This window comes from Colossoma macropomum, unplaced genomic scaffold (assembly GCF_904425465.1).
Source record: "Colossoma macropomum unplaced genomic scaffold, Colossoma_macropomum, whole genome shotgun sequence".
Taxonomy (NCBI): Eukaryota; Metazoa; Chordata; class Actinopteri; order Characiformes; family Serrasalmidae; genus Colossoma; species Colossoma macropomum.
Window position 1 is genome coordinate 19,947,065 of NW_023494786.1, and position 16,848 is coordinate 19,963,912.

Genomic DNA, 16,848 nt, shown 5'->3' on the forward strand with positions numbered 1-16,848 from the left:
TATGGTAAGTGGAGCTGATAAAATGGACAATGAGTGCAGATACAAGGTAGGTGTACCTAATAAAGTGCTCAGTGAACATAAAATATAAAATAAAACATTTACTGCTTACCTGTCAAGTTTTCTGCCTAAATAAAACCCTCAGTACTTTAATGTAAGGCTCGATTTTCAAAAAGAAACATCTGGATCGGAGGTATCGATACCTGAATATCGATTCAAACATCCCTAAAGTATGGATCGATTCTGAAAAAGAATCGTCAGGATTGGAAGTCAAGTGGGCTTCAGCGTCAACCCACTAAGCACCACACTAAACCGATTCCCCACAAATCAGCTTTACTCCACTTCTTTCAGAAGTTACGTCGTTTACATGAAGATATGAATAGTTATTGCTTTTATTTCACCCCAAAACATCCCGCTATCTCCTCCCTCGCTATGAAATGATGTGCTGACTAAATAAGACAGTTTGGTCGCTGTTTCTCTCGCATGACTGTAAAAGTGCTACAAAGTTCGACTTCGTTACTTTCACGACTTCACATTAACGTAAACGTCCACAAATAGACCAAAAATAAAGGAAAAGAGTGTGAAAGTAATCTGTACCTCCATGCTGGAAGCCTCGGTCCGTCCCTCAGTTTAACCTCGGCCAGTGCATGTGTCCAGCGGTCTGTCTAAAGCGCTCTCACACACACGCAGCGCTACAGCAGCAGAGCAGCTGAACCGCCACCAGCTCTGAGAGGAACAACAAGGAAGGGGGCTTGTCTCGGCCTGGGTGGATCACTGCGCTGATGTAGCGCCGCTACGCCAGACTCTCTGCTCTGGGTGGCGGAGACTGGAGGAGCCTGGGCTCTAGATGCTCTTCCTGCTTTGAACTTGAATGGCCTCACTCGCTTTCTTCATACTGTGCGTTAGACAGAAGTGAAGGGTCCAGTGCAGACCCCCAAACCCACACACACACTAGGCTAAGGCAGTCTGCTACACCTGCCGGTCTAATAGCTACATATAGGTGAGTGGAGAAGCTCAAAGCCATTCTCCGGTGAAAGCAGTGTTACATGTAGCATTTGAAATCACACTTAATTGAATAAGTGAATAATAAATAAATTTTCATTAAAATAAATGAATTTTAACTTAAAAGCCAGAGGTGTGGCCAATCGCAAAGCAGTACAGATGCTGTCACCAGCATAACACAAAAAAGAGAAAGTAGGAAGTAAATGCTAATGACTAAAATGTTGTAAAAATAGATTCAAACACAATCATATACACACACGCCCTTTTTAAGCCAGTTATTTTCCTGGGTTGCGGCAGGAGCTGGAGCCTGTCCCAGCGCGGACAGAAGGCAGGAAACACCCTGGACAGGTCGGCAGTCCACCACAGGGGAGACACACAGACATATTCATACACACTCACACCTAGAGGCAATTTGGCATCTCTTGTTCACCTGACTGCATGTCTTTGGATTGTGTAAGGAAACCCACACAGACTCAAGAAGAACATGCAAACTCCATACAGAAAGGACCCTGGTCGCCCAGCTGGGGAATCGAACCCAGGCCCGTTCTGAGGCACCACCACAGGGGGTACTCTCCAGGGAAAGTCTTCACTGCCCTTAGATAGGGAACATAATTGTACCACACTCTACTGCAGTTGTATATTTTAAGTTGCATTAACTCCATAAACCTTGTCTTGGCTTGATAATGTTTTATTTTTCTGTTTTAAAATATTAGGTTGTGAAAAGGTACAATTACATGCTTTTTCTCCTGTGAATAAAGTATTAAATGTACTCAACTGGACCTTTAGACTATCGTTGTTCCTTTGAGGCTGCATTCACACTGTTTGTACCTTGATGAACAACAGTGTACCCTGTACAGTACCCTTTTCTCTGGCAGTGTGTATGGTAGGTATTCTGGATAAAATGCCAATGAGTGAGTATAAGGTTGGTGTGCCTAATAAACTAGTGGTGGTGTATAACACATTATGCTATAAGCAAATGGCCCCTCAGGTAAATAAGCAGAGCATGATCTTTTTCCCCTTTCCATGGTGTCCACTAGGGGTGGGAATCTCTAGGCACCTCACGATTCGATATGATTACGATTCAGAGGGCTGCGATAAGATTATAAAACGATTATCGATGCATCTCGATGCATCATTTTTTTCTATACATGATTTCTATTTTCTTACTGTCTGAGAACTTTGTAGTTTTAAAACAAAGTATTTGTAATGATCCATAATGCATTTACATTCAATATCTTTTATTAATAAAACAAATGGAAGTGATGTGGCAAGTGAACTGGAAGGCTCTCATTCACTGCTCTTGTTTGGAGACGCTGCTGCCACTGATCTGTGATAAAATGTGCTGTTACGGTGCATAAAAGAGAAAGACAGACGAACATTTGGAGATGAATGGACTTCTTTCCCATTTATAAGCAGCGCGGTTGGTTTCCTGGTACGTTAAATCTGCAACGAGCGACTGTCAAACACTAACTAAAAAGTTGAGAAGATGGAGTCGCTTCTCTAATTTTCCCGTTCCACCTTAAATGGTGCCGCTTTCACATTCGGCGCCTCAGTCAGAATTTGAGGTGGAACGGGAAAGTTCAGCAAGAAGCTGGCGAGTGAGAAGCGACTTCAGCCTCGTAAAACAGTCGAACGCTGAGAGACATTTTACAAGAAACTGTTCAACTTTTGAGGAAAAGTTTTCTGGCGGAGATGGAAGAAAAGCGGCTAAAGCTGAGCTAAAGCTTAAAGCAGAGCAGAGTAAATCTGCGTTTTCGTTTAGATTGTTTAGCCTAAACTAGGACATTATCACATACTGGACATAAATGTTGTGGCTCCCAAGGTGGTTTGATTTTTGTTGAAAGGACGACATGTCTCTTCTTAACATTTGTGTTGTGACTCCTGACCTAACTTGGCTTTTAATGCAGAGGGTGCCGGTCGGATTTCTCACTCATCCAATGTTGTTTTTGTTATGTGCCGCCAGAGACTGTCCAGGCGCTGCACTTAACCCACTTCCAAGTTCCGCCCTTTGCATTCCATCAACGTTATGTTATAAATTAAATATTTAGAAAATCGATTTTTGACATTTATGAATCGATTCAGAATCGTCCACGTCTGCATCGCGATGCATCTAACAATCAATTTTTTTCCTGCACCCCTAGTGTCCACATACATGAACAGTTCCATTAGTTTTTCAATATAGGTGATTTAGGAAAACAATATTTTAAAATGTTTTTTAGAAAAATATTCATGAAAGGGTTAACTTAACATGTACAGTAGTGTTATGAGAAGCAGAGTCAGAAACACCTAAAGCCTAAAGCAAGTCTCAACCAATGCATGTGATACTGTGTGATACTGGATATGAGAAGAAGCTATGAGAGAGAGAGAGAGGGAGGGAGAGAGAGAGGGAGAGAGATGACATTTATTAGTTTTTACCCCTAAAGCAAATTGAACAAGGGTATTTTTAAGGCTAATGTTTCTTAAATGTTTCTTGAACTGGAAATCCTTTAATTGGTATAGAACCTTTTTACATTATATGGAGGTTCTTTAAACTTCAGAAATGTTCTTCACATTGTTCTTTGAAAAAACGTCCTTTTCAAGGTTCTTTAGGACAGTGTTCCTAACCCCTGGTTCTCTGTCCTCTTTCAGTACTTATTTACATATACACTCGCCACCTTTGACTTGCCACTTGGAAGTGCATCACACGTACATTAAGTGGCCGCTAGCTGCAGAGGAAGGAGCAGAATATTCCCTCAGCAGGTTAGCCTCAGTGAGCTAATCAGCTAGCCATGCACACTTTTCAATGCAAAAGGTTTTTTTTTTATTTGAACATAATGTATATAAGATGGGTGAGTAATTGCTTCGTCTGTCAATAAACTCCTGATGTAGTGCCCTCATTTTTGTTGTTGTTAGCTGTGCAGCCTTTAGCTTGCTAAATAGTGAGCTAGGAAAGCAAATTGATGAGGTTGATTCATCTGTATGACAGGTGGAGCAGTGTGCAACCTAAAGACTAGCAAATCAGATGTTATGGTTTTGAAATCTGAAGCATTTTGAAGTAGTTTACTTACAGCTTATAAACAGCTTTGTCTGTCATTTTCTTCCTCGTTTGAAAAGGGACATGTGCCAGGTTGCAATGGTTTCTAGGCAAGTTCTGCTGCTGAAGTTAACACTTGCATTTCATTCCTCCACTTCACTCAAGCACTTGAGCTAATAAAGCGAGGGAACTACTTTAGGGAACCAAGTTCTTCCATGACGTCACCCTTTTTGGAACGTTTATGTACATGGGTGTACTCAGATCTCTTGATCTTGTAGTTTTGGTAGCCGCCTGCATTGTAACCCAACTCCTATGAAAAGGGCATATGAGTGGTCAGACCCAGTAAGGGCAGTGCCAAGATGACCTAGACACTGCGCGTAGTGTGATAGTGTAGGCATGTCAAGATGAAGTGCCTGCTCCCCGTCTCTTTTATACTGTTATTTATAAACAGGGCCACAGCTGAGTGAGCTCACATCCTGTAGAGGTTGAGATTAGCTAACTCAGAAAAGAGGGTGGACTGTGGTCTGAGAGAGAGAGTCAGAGGTTTAAGGCATATGGTATGGCGGTGTGAGAGGAGGGATTTAGATGGGTTTTTGAGTAAAAGATTTATGAAAACAAGGGCATCAGTAACAACGCGTGTTGTCGTTGGGGCCTAGCTTCTATCAAAACCTCAGCCTAAACTTTTTCTTGCTGATTGGTGCTGAGAAGTGGAGGTGGAGAAGTTTTGGTAGATGTTGACCCTTGATGTTGGGTGAACTGAACTGTTATGGGTGAGATTTGCAGTTGGGTAGAGTAAACAGCATCTTGCTATGCTGGAGCAAAAGCGCAGCACCATTAGACAAGATGTCGGGGTGTGTCTGCTGAACAGGAAGCTAGCTTGGTGAGCACTGCAGGAGAGAATGCTGCAAGGGTCTTTGGAGGAAATGAGGATGAAAACATGCATTAGCAAAGATTCCTTAAAGCAGAGAAGGGAATCTCCAGAAAGGAAGCCTCAAGAGTATGAAATGTGTTACATAAGAATGTTAGTTAGAAATGCACGTCCATGGTGATTATAAGTTAATGTTCATTCATAAATATTAATATAGTTTACAGTAGTTAAAATCTAACAAGCAGTATAGTCTAATGAAAGGCCCCTACTCTCTTTCATTGTCAGCTGTACTACCATTGTGAATGACAATGTAATAGAAATGCTAGTGGATCAATTACCATTTTATCACAGTGACAGGCATAATTTTCTATTAACAGTGTGAGCACTTTGACTGAACTAGTCCTTTAAACATGAAAATGAAGCTGAGCAGGAAATAGAACAATACCACCCCCTTCTGTTGGAGCATAATTATTGCTGGTGAACAGGCTTTATTATTCAAGCGACAATTAGACAGAAGCCTCAAAATCTGTCTCTTTATATACACATATGGAATTGGTATTGTACTGTGTCCACTTTTTGCCTTTATTGCAGCTTCCATTTTTTTCAGAAGACATGTTTTTTTCAAAGAAATCTGCAGGGATATTTTTCCACACCTCCACAATTCAGTCTTAGAAGCTGCCTTTTCTGCTTCTCACATTTCAAGTAATCTCAAACATGTTCAGTGAGGTTGAGCTCTGGACTCTGAGGTGGACAAATGTTCTTCTTTTTTGTCTGTTTTCTTTTCTCAGTAACAACTTTGTGGCAGCTACACATCCTTTCAGACCCATAGTGTTGAGTTGTCTTCTCACAGTGGAAGGATGGACAGAAACACCTGTGTATTTTTTCAGATCTGAAGCAAGAGTGGAGCCTCATTTTCTCCTCTCTTTAAATACTATTTATCTATTGGTGACAGTTTTGATGGTCTGTCAGGTCTTGTACAGTTGTTAGCTCTAGTTTGGAAACTACTTGATTGAATTTGAAGTGGATTATCTCATATCTAATCTCAGAAATATCTCCTGAAAAATGAATAACTTGTATTTAATGGCCATTTTGACTGGAACTGAAAGAAGTAAATGCTCGTCTGACTTTTGGATAGTACTGTACACAATTAAAAATGATGGTTCTTTAGTGAAGAAATTGGTTCTACAGAGAACTATGAACACTCAAAGAACCATTTGCATGATTAAAGTGTTCTTCAGATTGATGGATAGTGTGTTTTATATGGTTCTATTAAAAAGGCTTCGATCTAGCACCAAAACGGGTTTTTCTATTGTTACAGGCTTGGCATTGTAACTATAGAAGGACCCTTTTTGGTGCTATATAGAACCCTTTTCAGAAAGGTTCTGTATAGAACCATCTACAGCACATTCTGCATCAATCTGATGAACTATTTCACCATGCAAAGAGTCCTTTAATCATGCAAAGGGTTCTTTAAATGTTCATGGTTCTCATGATACAGAGATTTTACACAGATTATGTGGATATAATTGAATATAATTGTAACAGCAACTTTAATATTATACTGCAAAATAAATGTAGAAATATCTTTATATCACATTATTCGTTACATTATAGACCTACATATGACCATCTACATGAATTATGTGGGTGGGTAATACGATTATCTGACAATGAGTGGACCTTGAGTCTGAACACGGGGTCAAACACCTCTGGCTTTTTGCTCATTATCAGCAGTACAGTGACCCATCAGTATTATGAGTAATAACTGAGAGGGCATGTTGCTTCTATTTCTATGCACAGCGTTCAGTCATTCTGCACTAAAAAGAGTCTTTTATGAGTCATAGCCCACATCTCTTTCTTAAGCCACTGCTTTGAATGGTCTATTTTTGTGCTATATGCCTCATCATAATTTCTCGTTCATTCATTTGAAAAGCCCACATCGCTGTAATTCCAGGCTAGGATGCTTCATGTCCCTCAAGCTTCTACTTATAGAGCCTTCATTAAAACCATTAAACAGATCTCCTGCAAATCTCTTCCTCTCCCATTCACTGCACTGCAGCGAAGGTATCTGTGGAGCATCAGGAACGGGTGCAATGTGGAATTTACAGGATAGGATAGTGGATGGGTTTAATGGAGGTAATGAGGCAGAAAAGCCCCATGGAGGCCACAGTGATGTCCAGGCTGTGACGTGCTGAGTGCTAATCATCTAGTAATGTAAAGTAGAAAGGGTTGATGTAGAGACGTGTCTATGGTCCAAGACACTGTGACCAGAATTCTAGACTCTTTATAGCAATTCCCAGAAAATCTGAAAAATGAGAAATGGAATTATGATGGAAAAACAGTCTGTTTTCGTTCATGTTTTTGTGATGTCACAAACACATTTAAATATGGGAAAGGAATGTACAGACCTAAGCCATCTACTGGCTCTTTGAATCGTCATTTATTTCTTCATAGGAAATTGAATCGAAAAGCATTAAAGCTGGATGCTTCTGAGTTTGAGTTAAATGCATCATACTATGGACAAATCTATTTCTTACTATGAGGGAGATTTTGAACCAAAACAAAATTACCACAACATTTATAATGTCTAAACAACCTGAGCAATGCTGCTGATTTCCTCTCATTTCACTGCGCTTTTGTCATTTCTGAGTCAGAAAAAAACTTTGAGACTTTCATTTCCTTCTCTGCTCTGCTAGATTACACAAAACAGGAGCATGGAGACCCTCATCAAAATCTGATTAATCCTAGCAACCCAATCTAGGATCCACCGAACATGGCTGTGCTCTGTGATCTAGTCTAATGAACGACATTATGACTATGATAAAACAACAATGATTAAACAGTCACAAACACAAACAGCAGCAGTAAGGCTTTCAAGCTGCCAGCAGGGTTTTAGAAACTCAAGCTGTAGCTGCTTGTCAAGTCGACGAGCCTCCAGAGTAAGTGTGGGATACGCCATATGTACCCAAGATCCCAGAACAATTAAACCTTTGGAATAACAAAGCGATATTAATATCTCACAGTTGTTTTTTGTCCTTACTTTTGTTGGTAAGGGGGTTGTTTAATTAAGAGTGCACATATGCTAGCAGTAATGTAAAAAAATGGATAATGCTCAAAAGCATTTAATGAGGCACATTCATTTCCTTTCTATTATAATTGTAATAGCAAATGCAGTAAAGAAAGAAATTAATAAAGGCGATGGAGGGTTATGTAACACAGCACACTGGAGTTGTTCAGTGTTTGTAGTGTGCTACCTCTATATGTCATTTTAGAGCAAATACATTTTATACTTTATAACTACATAAAATCTAAAGGTACTGTTTCTCCAAAAACTTCTTGATTTCCTCTAATTATGCTTGGCTTTGTCATTCCTGTGTTAGAAAGTGTTTCAGACATCAATTTCCCATTTTTGTCTGCTAGATACAAAGCAGGAGCATGGAAGCTTTCATTAAAACTGATATATCATGACAATCCAGTCTTGGAGCCAACAAAATCATAGTAATGTTCAAAATAATAGAACTGTTCGAAGTTACAGCTCATTTATGGAACGCAAATGGACTTCTGAAGCTGAATTAAGAACAGAATTATCTTTCATTTTCCTCTCTTGCTGTGAAGATTTGATCTTCTTTTAGTGTATAACCATACCGACAAACCTCCAATGCTGTTACTAACCCATACACCCAGAAAACCTCTGTCTGGCAGCTGTATTGGGCCCATGTAGCTCATTATAGATCTTCCACAGCTTGTGCCTGATGGAACTGCACAGGAAAAGCTTGCAGAAGATGTGACAGTGGACATTTAGATAGTTGTGTTGAGCAGTCCTGAGTCAACAGTGTTGACCATCTCTTGCAAAAGACCCAGTGGACATGCTTTCATACACTGTAGAGCTTAAAGAAGATGCTCATGACCTGGTCTAGAGAGCCAAATAGGTAGAATGCCATAGTGGATAGTAGTCTTCATGTCCTGGAAATGCTGGATAATAAGGATAATCATGGTGTTACTAGTTACACCACTGACAAAACGTAAGAGAACAACTTAATAACCTGCCATTTGTATTTCTCCAAAATATTAGTTATTTATGATATCTTAACAACCCAAGTAATCTTACTAACTTCCTATGATTTTGTTGCACTTTTGTCAAAACATATTTTTTTATCTGCTAGTCTGCTGGATTATACAAAACAGAAAAGGAATCTTTATTTTAAAAGTATTGATCATGATAATCCAGTGTGGGAGCTGACAGAATGAGGATGCTGAAGATGGAGCAGTGGAAATCCAGATGGTTGTGTTGAGCAGTTCCAAGTAAGCAGTGTGAACCGCCTCGCGTCAAAGACCCAACCAATGTACTTCCATATACTGTCGACCTCAAAGAGCTCAGAAAGATGACCTGGTGGTCTTCATGGCCTAGAAACGCTGTATAATATAGTTTTACCACTTACATCAATGATAAAAAAAAGCAAGAGACAAACAGTGACACAAATAAAGAGTGGGAGGTTTGGCTGTTGTCCATGAAGTCCTTCACATTGTGTGCAGACCCATAGGTATTTAATCAGGACAGCGAGTGAGTGAGTGAGAGACAGAATGTTTATCAGACAGAAGAGAATGCTGTCAGAAAACTTCAGAAATATTCATGTAGTACCACACAGGAACTCTTCTGTAGCTCCTCATAGCTGCAGAACATATTACAGAGCTGAGGTCTGGAGTCCCACAGTAGGACACACAGTCCCTAGAGTAGGTGACTGCTATTTTTATGCTGGGGGAAGGGGGGGGAGGTAACATATTTCTCAATGAAATAGTGAGAGTGGGAGGAAATTAATGAGATCAAGGAGCTGAGGAAGTGTGTGTAGGGGGAATTAAAAGAACTGACTGTACCGTTTCCTCGTCAAGGCCAAAACGACTAGGATAAAGTCGGGTTCTGTTGACTTACGTTAAAAGTAAAGTAGGTTTTTTCCTTCTCCTGTAAAGTTACCATTTTGGAGATAAGCGTTTTTTTTCCAACAACAGCAAAATGTTTAGTGTTATAAAGGCAAATTCAACTATAATTAAAATTTTACAAAATAACATATACAATTTTGTATTAGGTCATTATTTGTAATAGAGTATGATACTTAAAATTATTTTTTGTTGAGGCCCATTTTCTAAAAAATGGACACCCTAAAATGCCCATAATTGCAGAAATACCCTTTTATGAGAATGCTAAATTACACCAGTCCATCTCTTTAATCAGCAACTACACTTAAACACTTAAATAATCCGTAAGATCAGCAATGCGCAAAAATAAGAATACAATTACAGCAGTAGTCTGCATGCTAATAATGTTATCAACTGCTATACAATATAGTAATGCTAGATAAGTTTTGAATAAAAGCACAGAATCAACTTGACTTACTAATATAATATGCAGCTGCTGCACTATTCATACATTCTTTTAGTTGCAAATGTGGAAGCGTAGACCTTTATTAGGGGATGTTACACTGAAAACTAATGTATAAGCACACGAGTGAGAAGCAGTAGGAGACAAAATAATGGTCCAATGGAGCAACTTGGAATTTAGTGCCTGGCTGACACAGTGGGCTCTGCACAGACAGAGTGAAGGTCACTGGTGCAAAGACCATTTTCTTTGGTACCTACCAAAGACTGAACCTGCGTGCTTCATGTTATTATGTTGCTATAACAAAAATGAGGCTCCCACACAGCAGGGAAATCAGATTTGTTTCTCAAATCCAATTTCTAGTTGAAGGCTCTACATTGCAAGTTATAGGTGACAAATCTGATTTGTATGGTCAGACCGTGGGTGCATTCGCTCACATATCCACATTGGTTGTCATAGCAACAATGTAGGCATGCGTAGGGTGACTCGAGGGGCAGGCAGTAGGATAATTTTCTTCTGGTACATTCTGACGTCACGAATCGTTGCGCTCAGAATGAAGAAAAAAAAATAATAATAAAACTCATCTGAATGGACTGAGCTGCATGACCAGATATCTGATTTAAAACCATTTACAAATGCGGCTCGAGTCCAAACAGAAAAAAAGTCGCATCTCTTGTGGCTTTATGATACTCATACTGCAGAAAATCTTTCTTGCTTAAAAGAGATATGGCATAATTGGATTTGAGTTACTTTTACCTCCTTTTAGTGTGGATTCAAATAACTCTCCATCACTGATCTCTTTAATGACAATCATGCTAGAAACCTGACTGATAAGTTTAGTTCAAAAAACTAGTAAAAAGCTCTGCCCCAAAAGATTTTGCACACTAACAGAACTAAAAGACTATATGGTAGGAGAAGATAAAAGGTTTTACGAGGACACTGACTACAGGGCTAAAACACCGGAAAAGATCTTAACAAAGCAGTCATTACCCAGCACTGCACGGCCTGCTGTTTACAACAGTGAGTCTGTGCCAGCAGAATCAGGCAGTGGACAGAGCCCACAAAGACAAACAAAACTATTACATCTTTACAACAAGAACAATGTTATTCAAAACAGAATTCTCTTGCATTTAACTTAACTTTTTTTTGTTATTTTTTATTTTTTTTATTTTAACATTTGACAAGATTTGACATCTGATTTCTTGTCCATGATACATTTCTTGGTATGATAAAGTAAAACAAGGGACACTAAATTGCATCGTCCATTTGCAAAATTATCCACCAAATTTGTAACTCTGCACAACATGCTTAAGAAGCTAGAAGCTTATAAATAGGTATACAGATTTAAACTTGTATCCAGCTTTCGTGGAGACTATACATTCAAACATCTGCTTAGTTTCAGAATGTGGTAGCTCACGTGTCCAAACTGAGACTTCAGAATCAACATTTTTTCACATGGAACTCTTTAAAGCTTTATTTCTTCATCCCAGCACACTACAAAATCCTGAACCAAAACCTGGAAAAGTTAGCTAGAAACTTTTATTCAGACCAATTTAAGAACGTAAGATTGCATTCATTTCTCAATTATGCACTGCCTTTACTAATGAAGCACATGGGACAGTACCTCCTCCTACAATACAAATTTAGATGCAGGAAAGTTTATGTTTTCGCACCATAAATCCACAAGATTACACCACTGTCTGAGGCATGTGTAAATAATACAGAATACTTTGTAACCAAAGAAGAAATTAAAGACAAGAAAACCGTGGTTTAAGAAAAAAAATGCCAGCGGTGAAGAACTCATAAAAAGACACTTAAGAATTATAAATTTTTTATTGTACATGGATCTTTCTGAGCTTTACAGATACACTTTAGATACATATTTATGATTATACATTTCTGATCTCATAACGAACATTTTAAAATGATATGTATGTATAGTATAACAAATTTTTCATTTTGGAATGTACGGTTTATGAGGTAACTGCAAACATTAAAATTACATAAAATGGTCTCATTTTTGTGCATATTTTATTTATTTTTGTAGTTTTTCTTTATTCTCCCATGGACCAAATGTAGAAGCCTACCATGGTGGGGGAGATGTTAAAATGGCACACTTTGCAATTACAGTTTATCACTATCAAAAATAGGAATTTAGATTTTTTTTCCTTCAGTGACAAACAGAAGACATCTGCAGACTATCTAATAGACCAAATCATAGAATTCCTCTAAGACTTCTTGCAAGGTACCTGTAGATCTTGACAGCTGCAACAGCACTGCTGCCATAACCAACACAACACTAGACCCCACGGCCAGATTGTCACACTGTCTCCATGCAGCGTCGGCAATCGGTCACAACAACTTAACACAGAAAAAGGCAAAAAATTTAGATTTACAGGAAGTACATGTAGAATCAACACATTGTATTACAGCTTTTTGCTTTTAGTTTGACATGTTTTTTCTTAGTTTCTCTGGAGATGGTTAACTCTGATGCTTTACTTAAATAAAAAAATAAACTTCAAATACATGATTTGAACAAAGAAATTCAAAATAACAAAAATGAATATTTCATTATATATTCAGTATTCAAGATTATGCAAATATTCTAGACATCGAAAATGAATATTGCTAAAAGGTAAACACAATATAATTTGTGTTTCTAAACCTAAAAAAAGAAAATAAGAAAATACTAGGCAGAACAAATGGCTGATTCGAATCACAATCTGAAATCATCTTGAAATAAAACGCTTTCAATAACAAGTTTTGTGGTACTACAATTTAACATCCAAAACACAAGAAGGGCTTGCACAATCAGAGAATGTGTTCCATAAAACGTATCACAAGACGCATTCGGTATTTGTTTTCTTTTTTTTCTTTTTTTTTTTCCCAGACTAAGGTGCAAAAATAACGACTCAAGGAAATATTCTGATAAGCATACATTTTTTTGTGCTGAACAATATTTTGGAGCAAAGCAGCTGTATGATTGTAAAATCAGGCTACAGTATACTTACATGATAGTAAAAATAACTTTTAACTTGTGTTAGGTTTGTTTTTTTTGTTTGCCCCCCCCACAGTCATTGTCCTAACCCTATACCAAACCATACTTCAAATGAACAGGTCCTTGCATCATACTGTACAAAAATATACTACCATTTCTCTAGTCATTTTTGCATCCTTACACATTCTGCACATCAAAAAAGGTTCGACGAAAGTGCTAAATGAATGTTCTATAATGTGAACAAGCCTATTCACCTCCCGCCTCCTTTGTCAAAGACTATATCTCCCAGGGAAAGCTCGGTCCCTTTGGGGCCTCAAGGCTTCTCGTGGCCCTTCAGCCACCTCCTATGTGCTCGTGGGAGATGATGCCTCCCCCCAACCGTATTCACTGGCCCTCTGAGTCCCAGGCCCAAACCAGCAAACCAGTGAACACTGCCACCACGAAGCTAGCTTTGGAACACAGATTAAGTGTCACATACTGGACAAATTATAATCAGAACTGAAAATATAAATAATAAAATCTCCAGCTACACAGAAATGAAGGGTAAAAGGAGTATGTGACAGGCAGTAAGCTTTATTCCTAATCCTTCAATGATCACCTCATAGCTAACACAAGAGGAATTACTGTTCTTTCCGACAGTGCTGCAGAGACGAAGAAGGGATCGACAGCAGAGAAAAAGAGAACAGAGTCAGAAAGATGAGTCGGCAAAATTAAACCTACAGCCTCGGCTTCCGTTTCTCATCCTTTCCCTTCGGCTCCCTCAACCCACGCTGGTGCCAAGAAAGAAATATAACGGAAACTGAAACAAACAGAACAATCCTACTGAAAACAACAGGGTAGTCGCCTCGCGGCTTTCGCAGGCTCACTCGATGACAAAGTACTGGATAGCGACAGCGATTAGGATGGACGTGATGGCCAGGAGGGCAATAATGAGGAAAGAGAACTGTTCGTCCGTCAGGCTGCGTCTCGGCCGCGGGGCCTCAGCCGCTTTGGGCCCCGTTGAGCTGGAGGAGGCGGGGGTTTCAATGCGAGGGGGCAGGAGAGTGACGGTGGAGCTGTAGGGCCCGATGATCTCTGGGGCGTCCTGGCACTGGCGGATGGCACAGACGCGGAAGCGGTACTCGGCAGATGAGCTCAGGTTGGGCAGCTGGAATACAGTGGCTGAGCCCTTGTGGATCTATTGAAAAAATAAATAAAATAAATAAATAAATAAATAAAAAGGAGATGTTTCAACATCAAAGGGCCAAAGAATAAGCAGAATGATTTTTAAGAGAAAAGCAAACATTCCAGCAGTGAAAGAATGAATGCATTTGAAAGTGGCAAATCAAATGCAAAGATTTTGCAAAAGTTAGAATCAATTATAATAATATTTAATAAAGCATACACTGCTTTTTACACTAAATTAAATTACAGGGATATTTTGGGGTATTTTTTAACAAAGGAAAAAAAGGTTGGTGTATCGTAATTGAACTGTGAAGTCATTTACACTGCTAATTCTAACAGACACTAAATCAGCCTCGTACCTGTTTGAACTCAGAATTTCCCTGCATGCACTGCAGGCAGTAAATAACTGGATCTCCCTTCATTGGTGGCAGGGCTTCCCAACTGATCTCACAGGACTCATCCAGTCGTTCCACACGTGGTGCTAGAAAAAGACAGAGAAAAACGCAAAGAGACGAAGAGAGAAAGTGAGAAAAGAATTTTGAATATGCATTCCACATATACAGAGGACGGCAAAACACACAACATCCAGTAGTGGTTTCCCAGGTGAAAAGGTGATATAGCTAAAGGTTATACCTTTGAGTGGAGCTGGGGGTGAGCGGGGGGTCGTGAAGGTGTAAACAGAGGAGAAGGGCCCTTCGCCCGCCTCATTAAAGGCCTGGATGCGAAACGTGTACGAGGTAGACTCATTTAGCCTCTGGACTTTGTGAGTGTGGCAAGGTCCTTTATACAAGGATACAAACCTATAAAGAACGAGAGAGAGAGAGAGAGAGAGAGAGAGAGAGAGAGAGAGAGAGAGAGAGAGGGGATGACAGAAAAGGAACCAAATGAGAGAAAGTCAAGAAGAAACACACTGACGTTTTTCCTATTGCCAGCAATCATGTTGTAATTTGATATTAGTTATTCTGCCCCTTAAGTAATTTGAGGTGCACTCAAAAATGTGTTTTATTTAACTGGTTAAATCCCTCAGGATGGTTTTTATGACAATATAGACTGATATTTGTGAAAAATGTGGTAAAGTAGAACAAAGTTCTAAAATATCCAGTTAAAACACAGACTTTCTCTACAAAAAATAAATAAATTAATAATAAAAAAAGGCAATTTGATATTAAACATCGCTGTTAGCGTTTTGGCTACGCTAGTGGCAGGCAGCGGTAGCTTAGCATGCTAAAAGCTTCACAAACCACAGCACAAGTTTGATTTCAGTAAAATGCTTTCCTGACACACATTAACAACAAGTAGACAAAACAGAGGACAATGACTTGTATTTTTGAGAGCAACCCTATGCTGTTGCATGATGGGATGGTATCCAAGCTAATCTTGCTCCACTATACTGTCACTAGAGGCAAACATTACCCGATGCACCAAAGAAGATAAAGGCTTTAAAATAAACAAGTGAAGCTGAGTGATTGCTGTTGGATTGGCAGAAAGAGAATCTAACTTGTTCTGTGGTGTATCTGAGCTGTTAGACAATATAAACAGAGCTACTGTTCTCTCTTAGCACTGCTCAACATTTATCAACTATGGTTCAGTTTAGGGTTCAACACATAATGGGTGATGAACTGAAAACGCTGCCAATTTATTTTTTGATTATTAATGTTGAGCCTATAGGAGCTTATTTTTGTTTCAGTTCTAGTTTTGCATACAAGTGCAAATTCTTCAATTTTAAATATTTAAAAGTTGAGGTTTAGAAAAGCTCTTATGCCATTTTAGTAGGTCGAGGGCACAATAATAACACACACTTTTATTATTTTTTATGTTTAACCATTTATTATTTACCAGATTATTTTTCATGGTTTAAATGAGTAAGCAGAGAAATTCAGTCAAACGGATGTGGATTCTAAACCTTTAAAAAAATACCACATTTGTGTGTATAAGAAGAGTTTGAATTTGAGGTGACGAACCATTCTTTCCTTTTTTGCAATGTTCTGGCATTTCTTAATATCGAAACACAAAAGTCAGATGCACAGACCTGAACATGCTGATGCAGGACATAAATTGTGGCATAAATGTTATTAATTGTGTAACTACCTTACTAATTATGCAATTACATTTAGCAAAAGCTAAAGTCTCAACTCCTAAGAAGCACCCTGTGACACTACCTGATGGGGAACTCATATGCTCGCTCTGAGTGAGGGAGGATCTCACCTGCCATTCTTGTCCTCCATTTGGAGGTGGTACTGCAGAGAGTCGGTGGGGGTGCTCTTGGCTGGACCCTCACCCCACTTGAGCCTGAGGGTCTGGTGACTGAATGCAGTGCACTCTAGGCGTGGAGGCAAAGGGGGCAGGGGCTTGGTCTTCAGTTTAAAGGTGTGGCTAAAGGGACCAGCACCCAGGCTGTTCAGAGCCTGAATCCTAATCCTGCAAAGAGGTTTTAA

At 39.2% G+C, this 16,848-nt stretch overlaps 2 protein-coding genes across 5 annotated transcripts in view; both read right to left on the reverse strand.

Moving 5' to 3' along the window:
- Positions 1–783, reverse strand: part of zgc:153184 (uncharacterized protein LOC751652 homolog) — a 29,464-nt gene extending 28,681 nt beyond the window's left edge. The window contains exon 1 of one of the 2 annotated variants that reach the window (XM_036563289.1): positions 595–783. In XM_036563289.1, the coding sequence (XP_036419182.1) occupies positions 595–600 (6 nt within the window). In that variant the 5' untranslated portion in view covers positions 601–783. The remainder of the gene's footprint in view (positions 1–594) is intronic. The other variant, XM_036563281.1, reaches the window with a different exon arrangement.
- Positions 784–12,065: 11,282 nt separating this feature from the next.
- The window catches only part of fndc3a (fibronectin type III domain containing 3A), a 73,882-nt gene continuing 69,099 nt past the window's right edge, over positions 12,066–16,848 (reverse strand). For 2 of the 3 annotated variants that reach the window (XM_036563293.1, XM_036563306.1), the window contains 4 exons: positions 16,619–16,831; positions 15,047–15,213; positions 14,773–14,894; positions 12,066–14,426 (listed from right to left, as the gene is read on the reverse strand). In XM_036563293.1, the coding sequence (XP_036419186.1) occupies positions 14,112–14,426; positions 14,773–14,894; positions 15,047–15,213; positions 16,619–16,831 (817 nt within the window). In that variant the 3' untranslated portion in view covers positions 12,066–14,111. The remainder of the gene's footprint in view (positions 14,427–14,772; positions 14,895–15,046; positions 15,214–16,618; positions 16,832–16,848) is intronic. The other variant, XM_036563299.1, reaches the window with a different exon arrangement.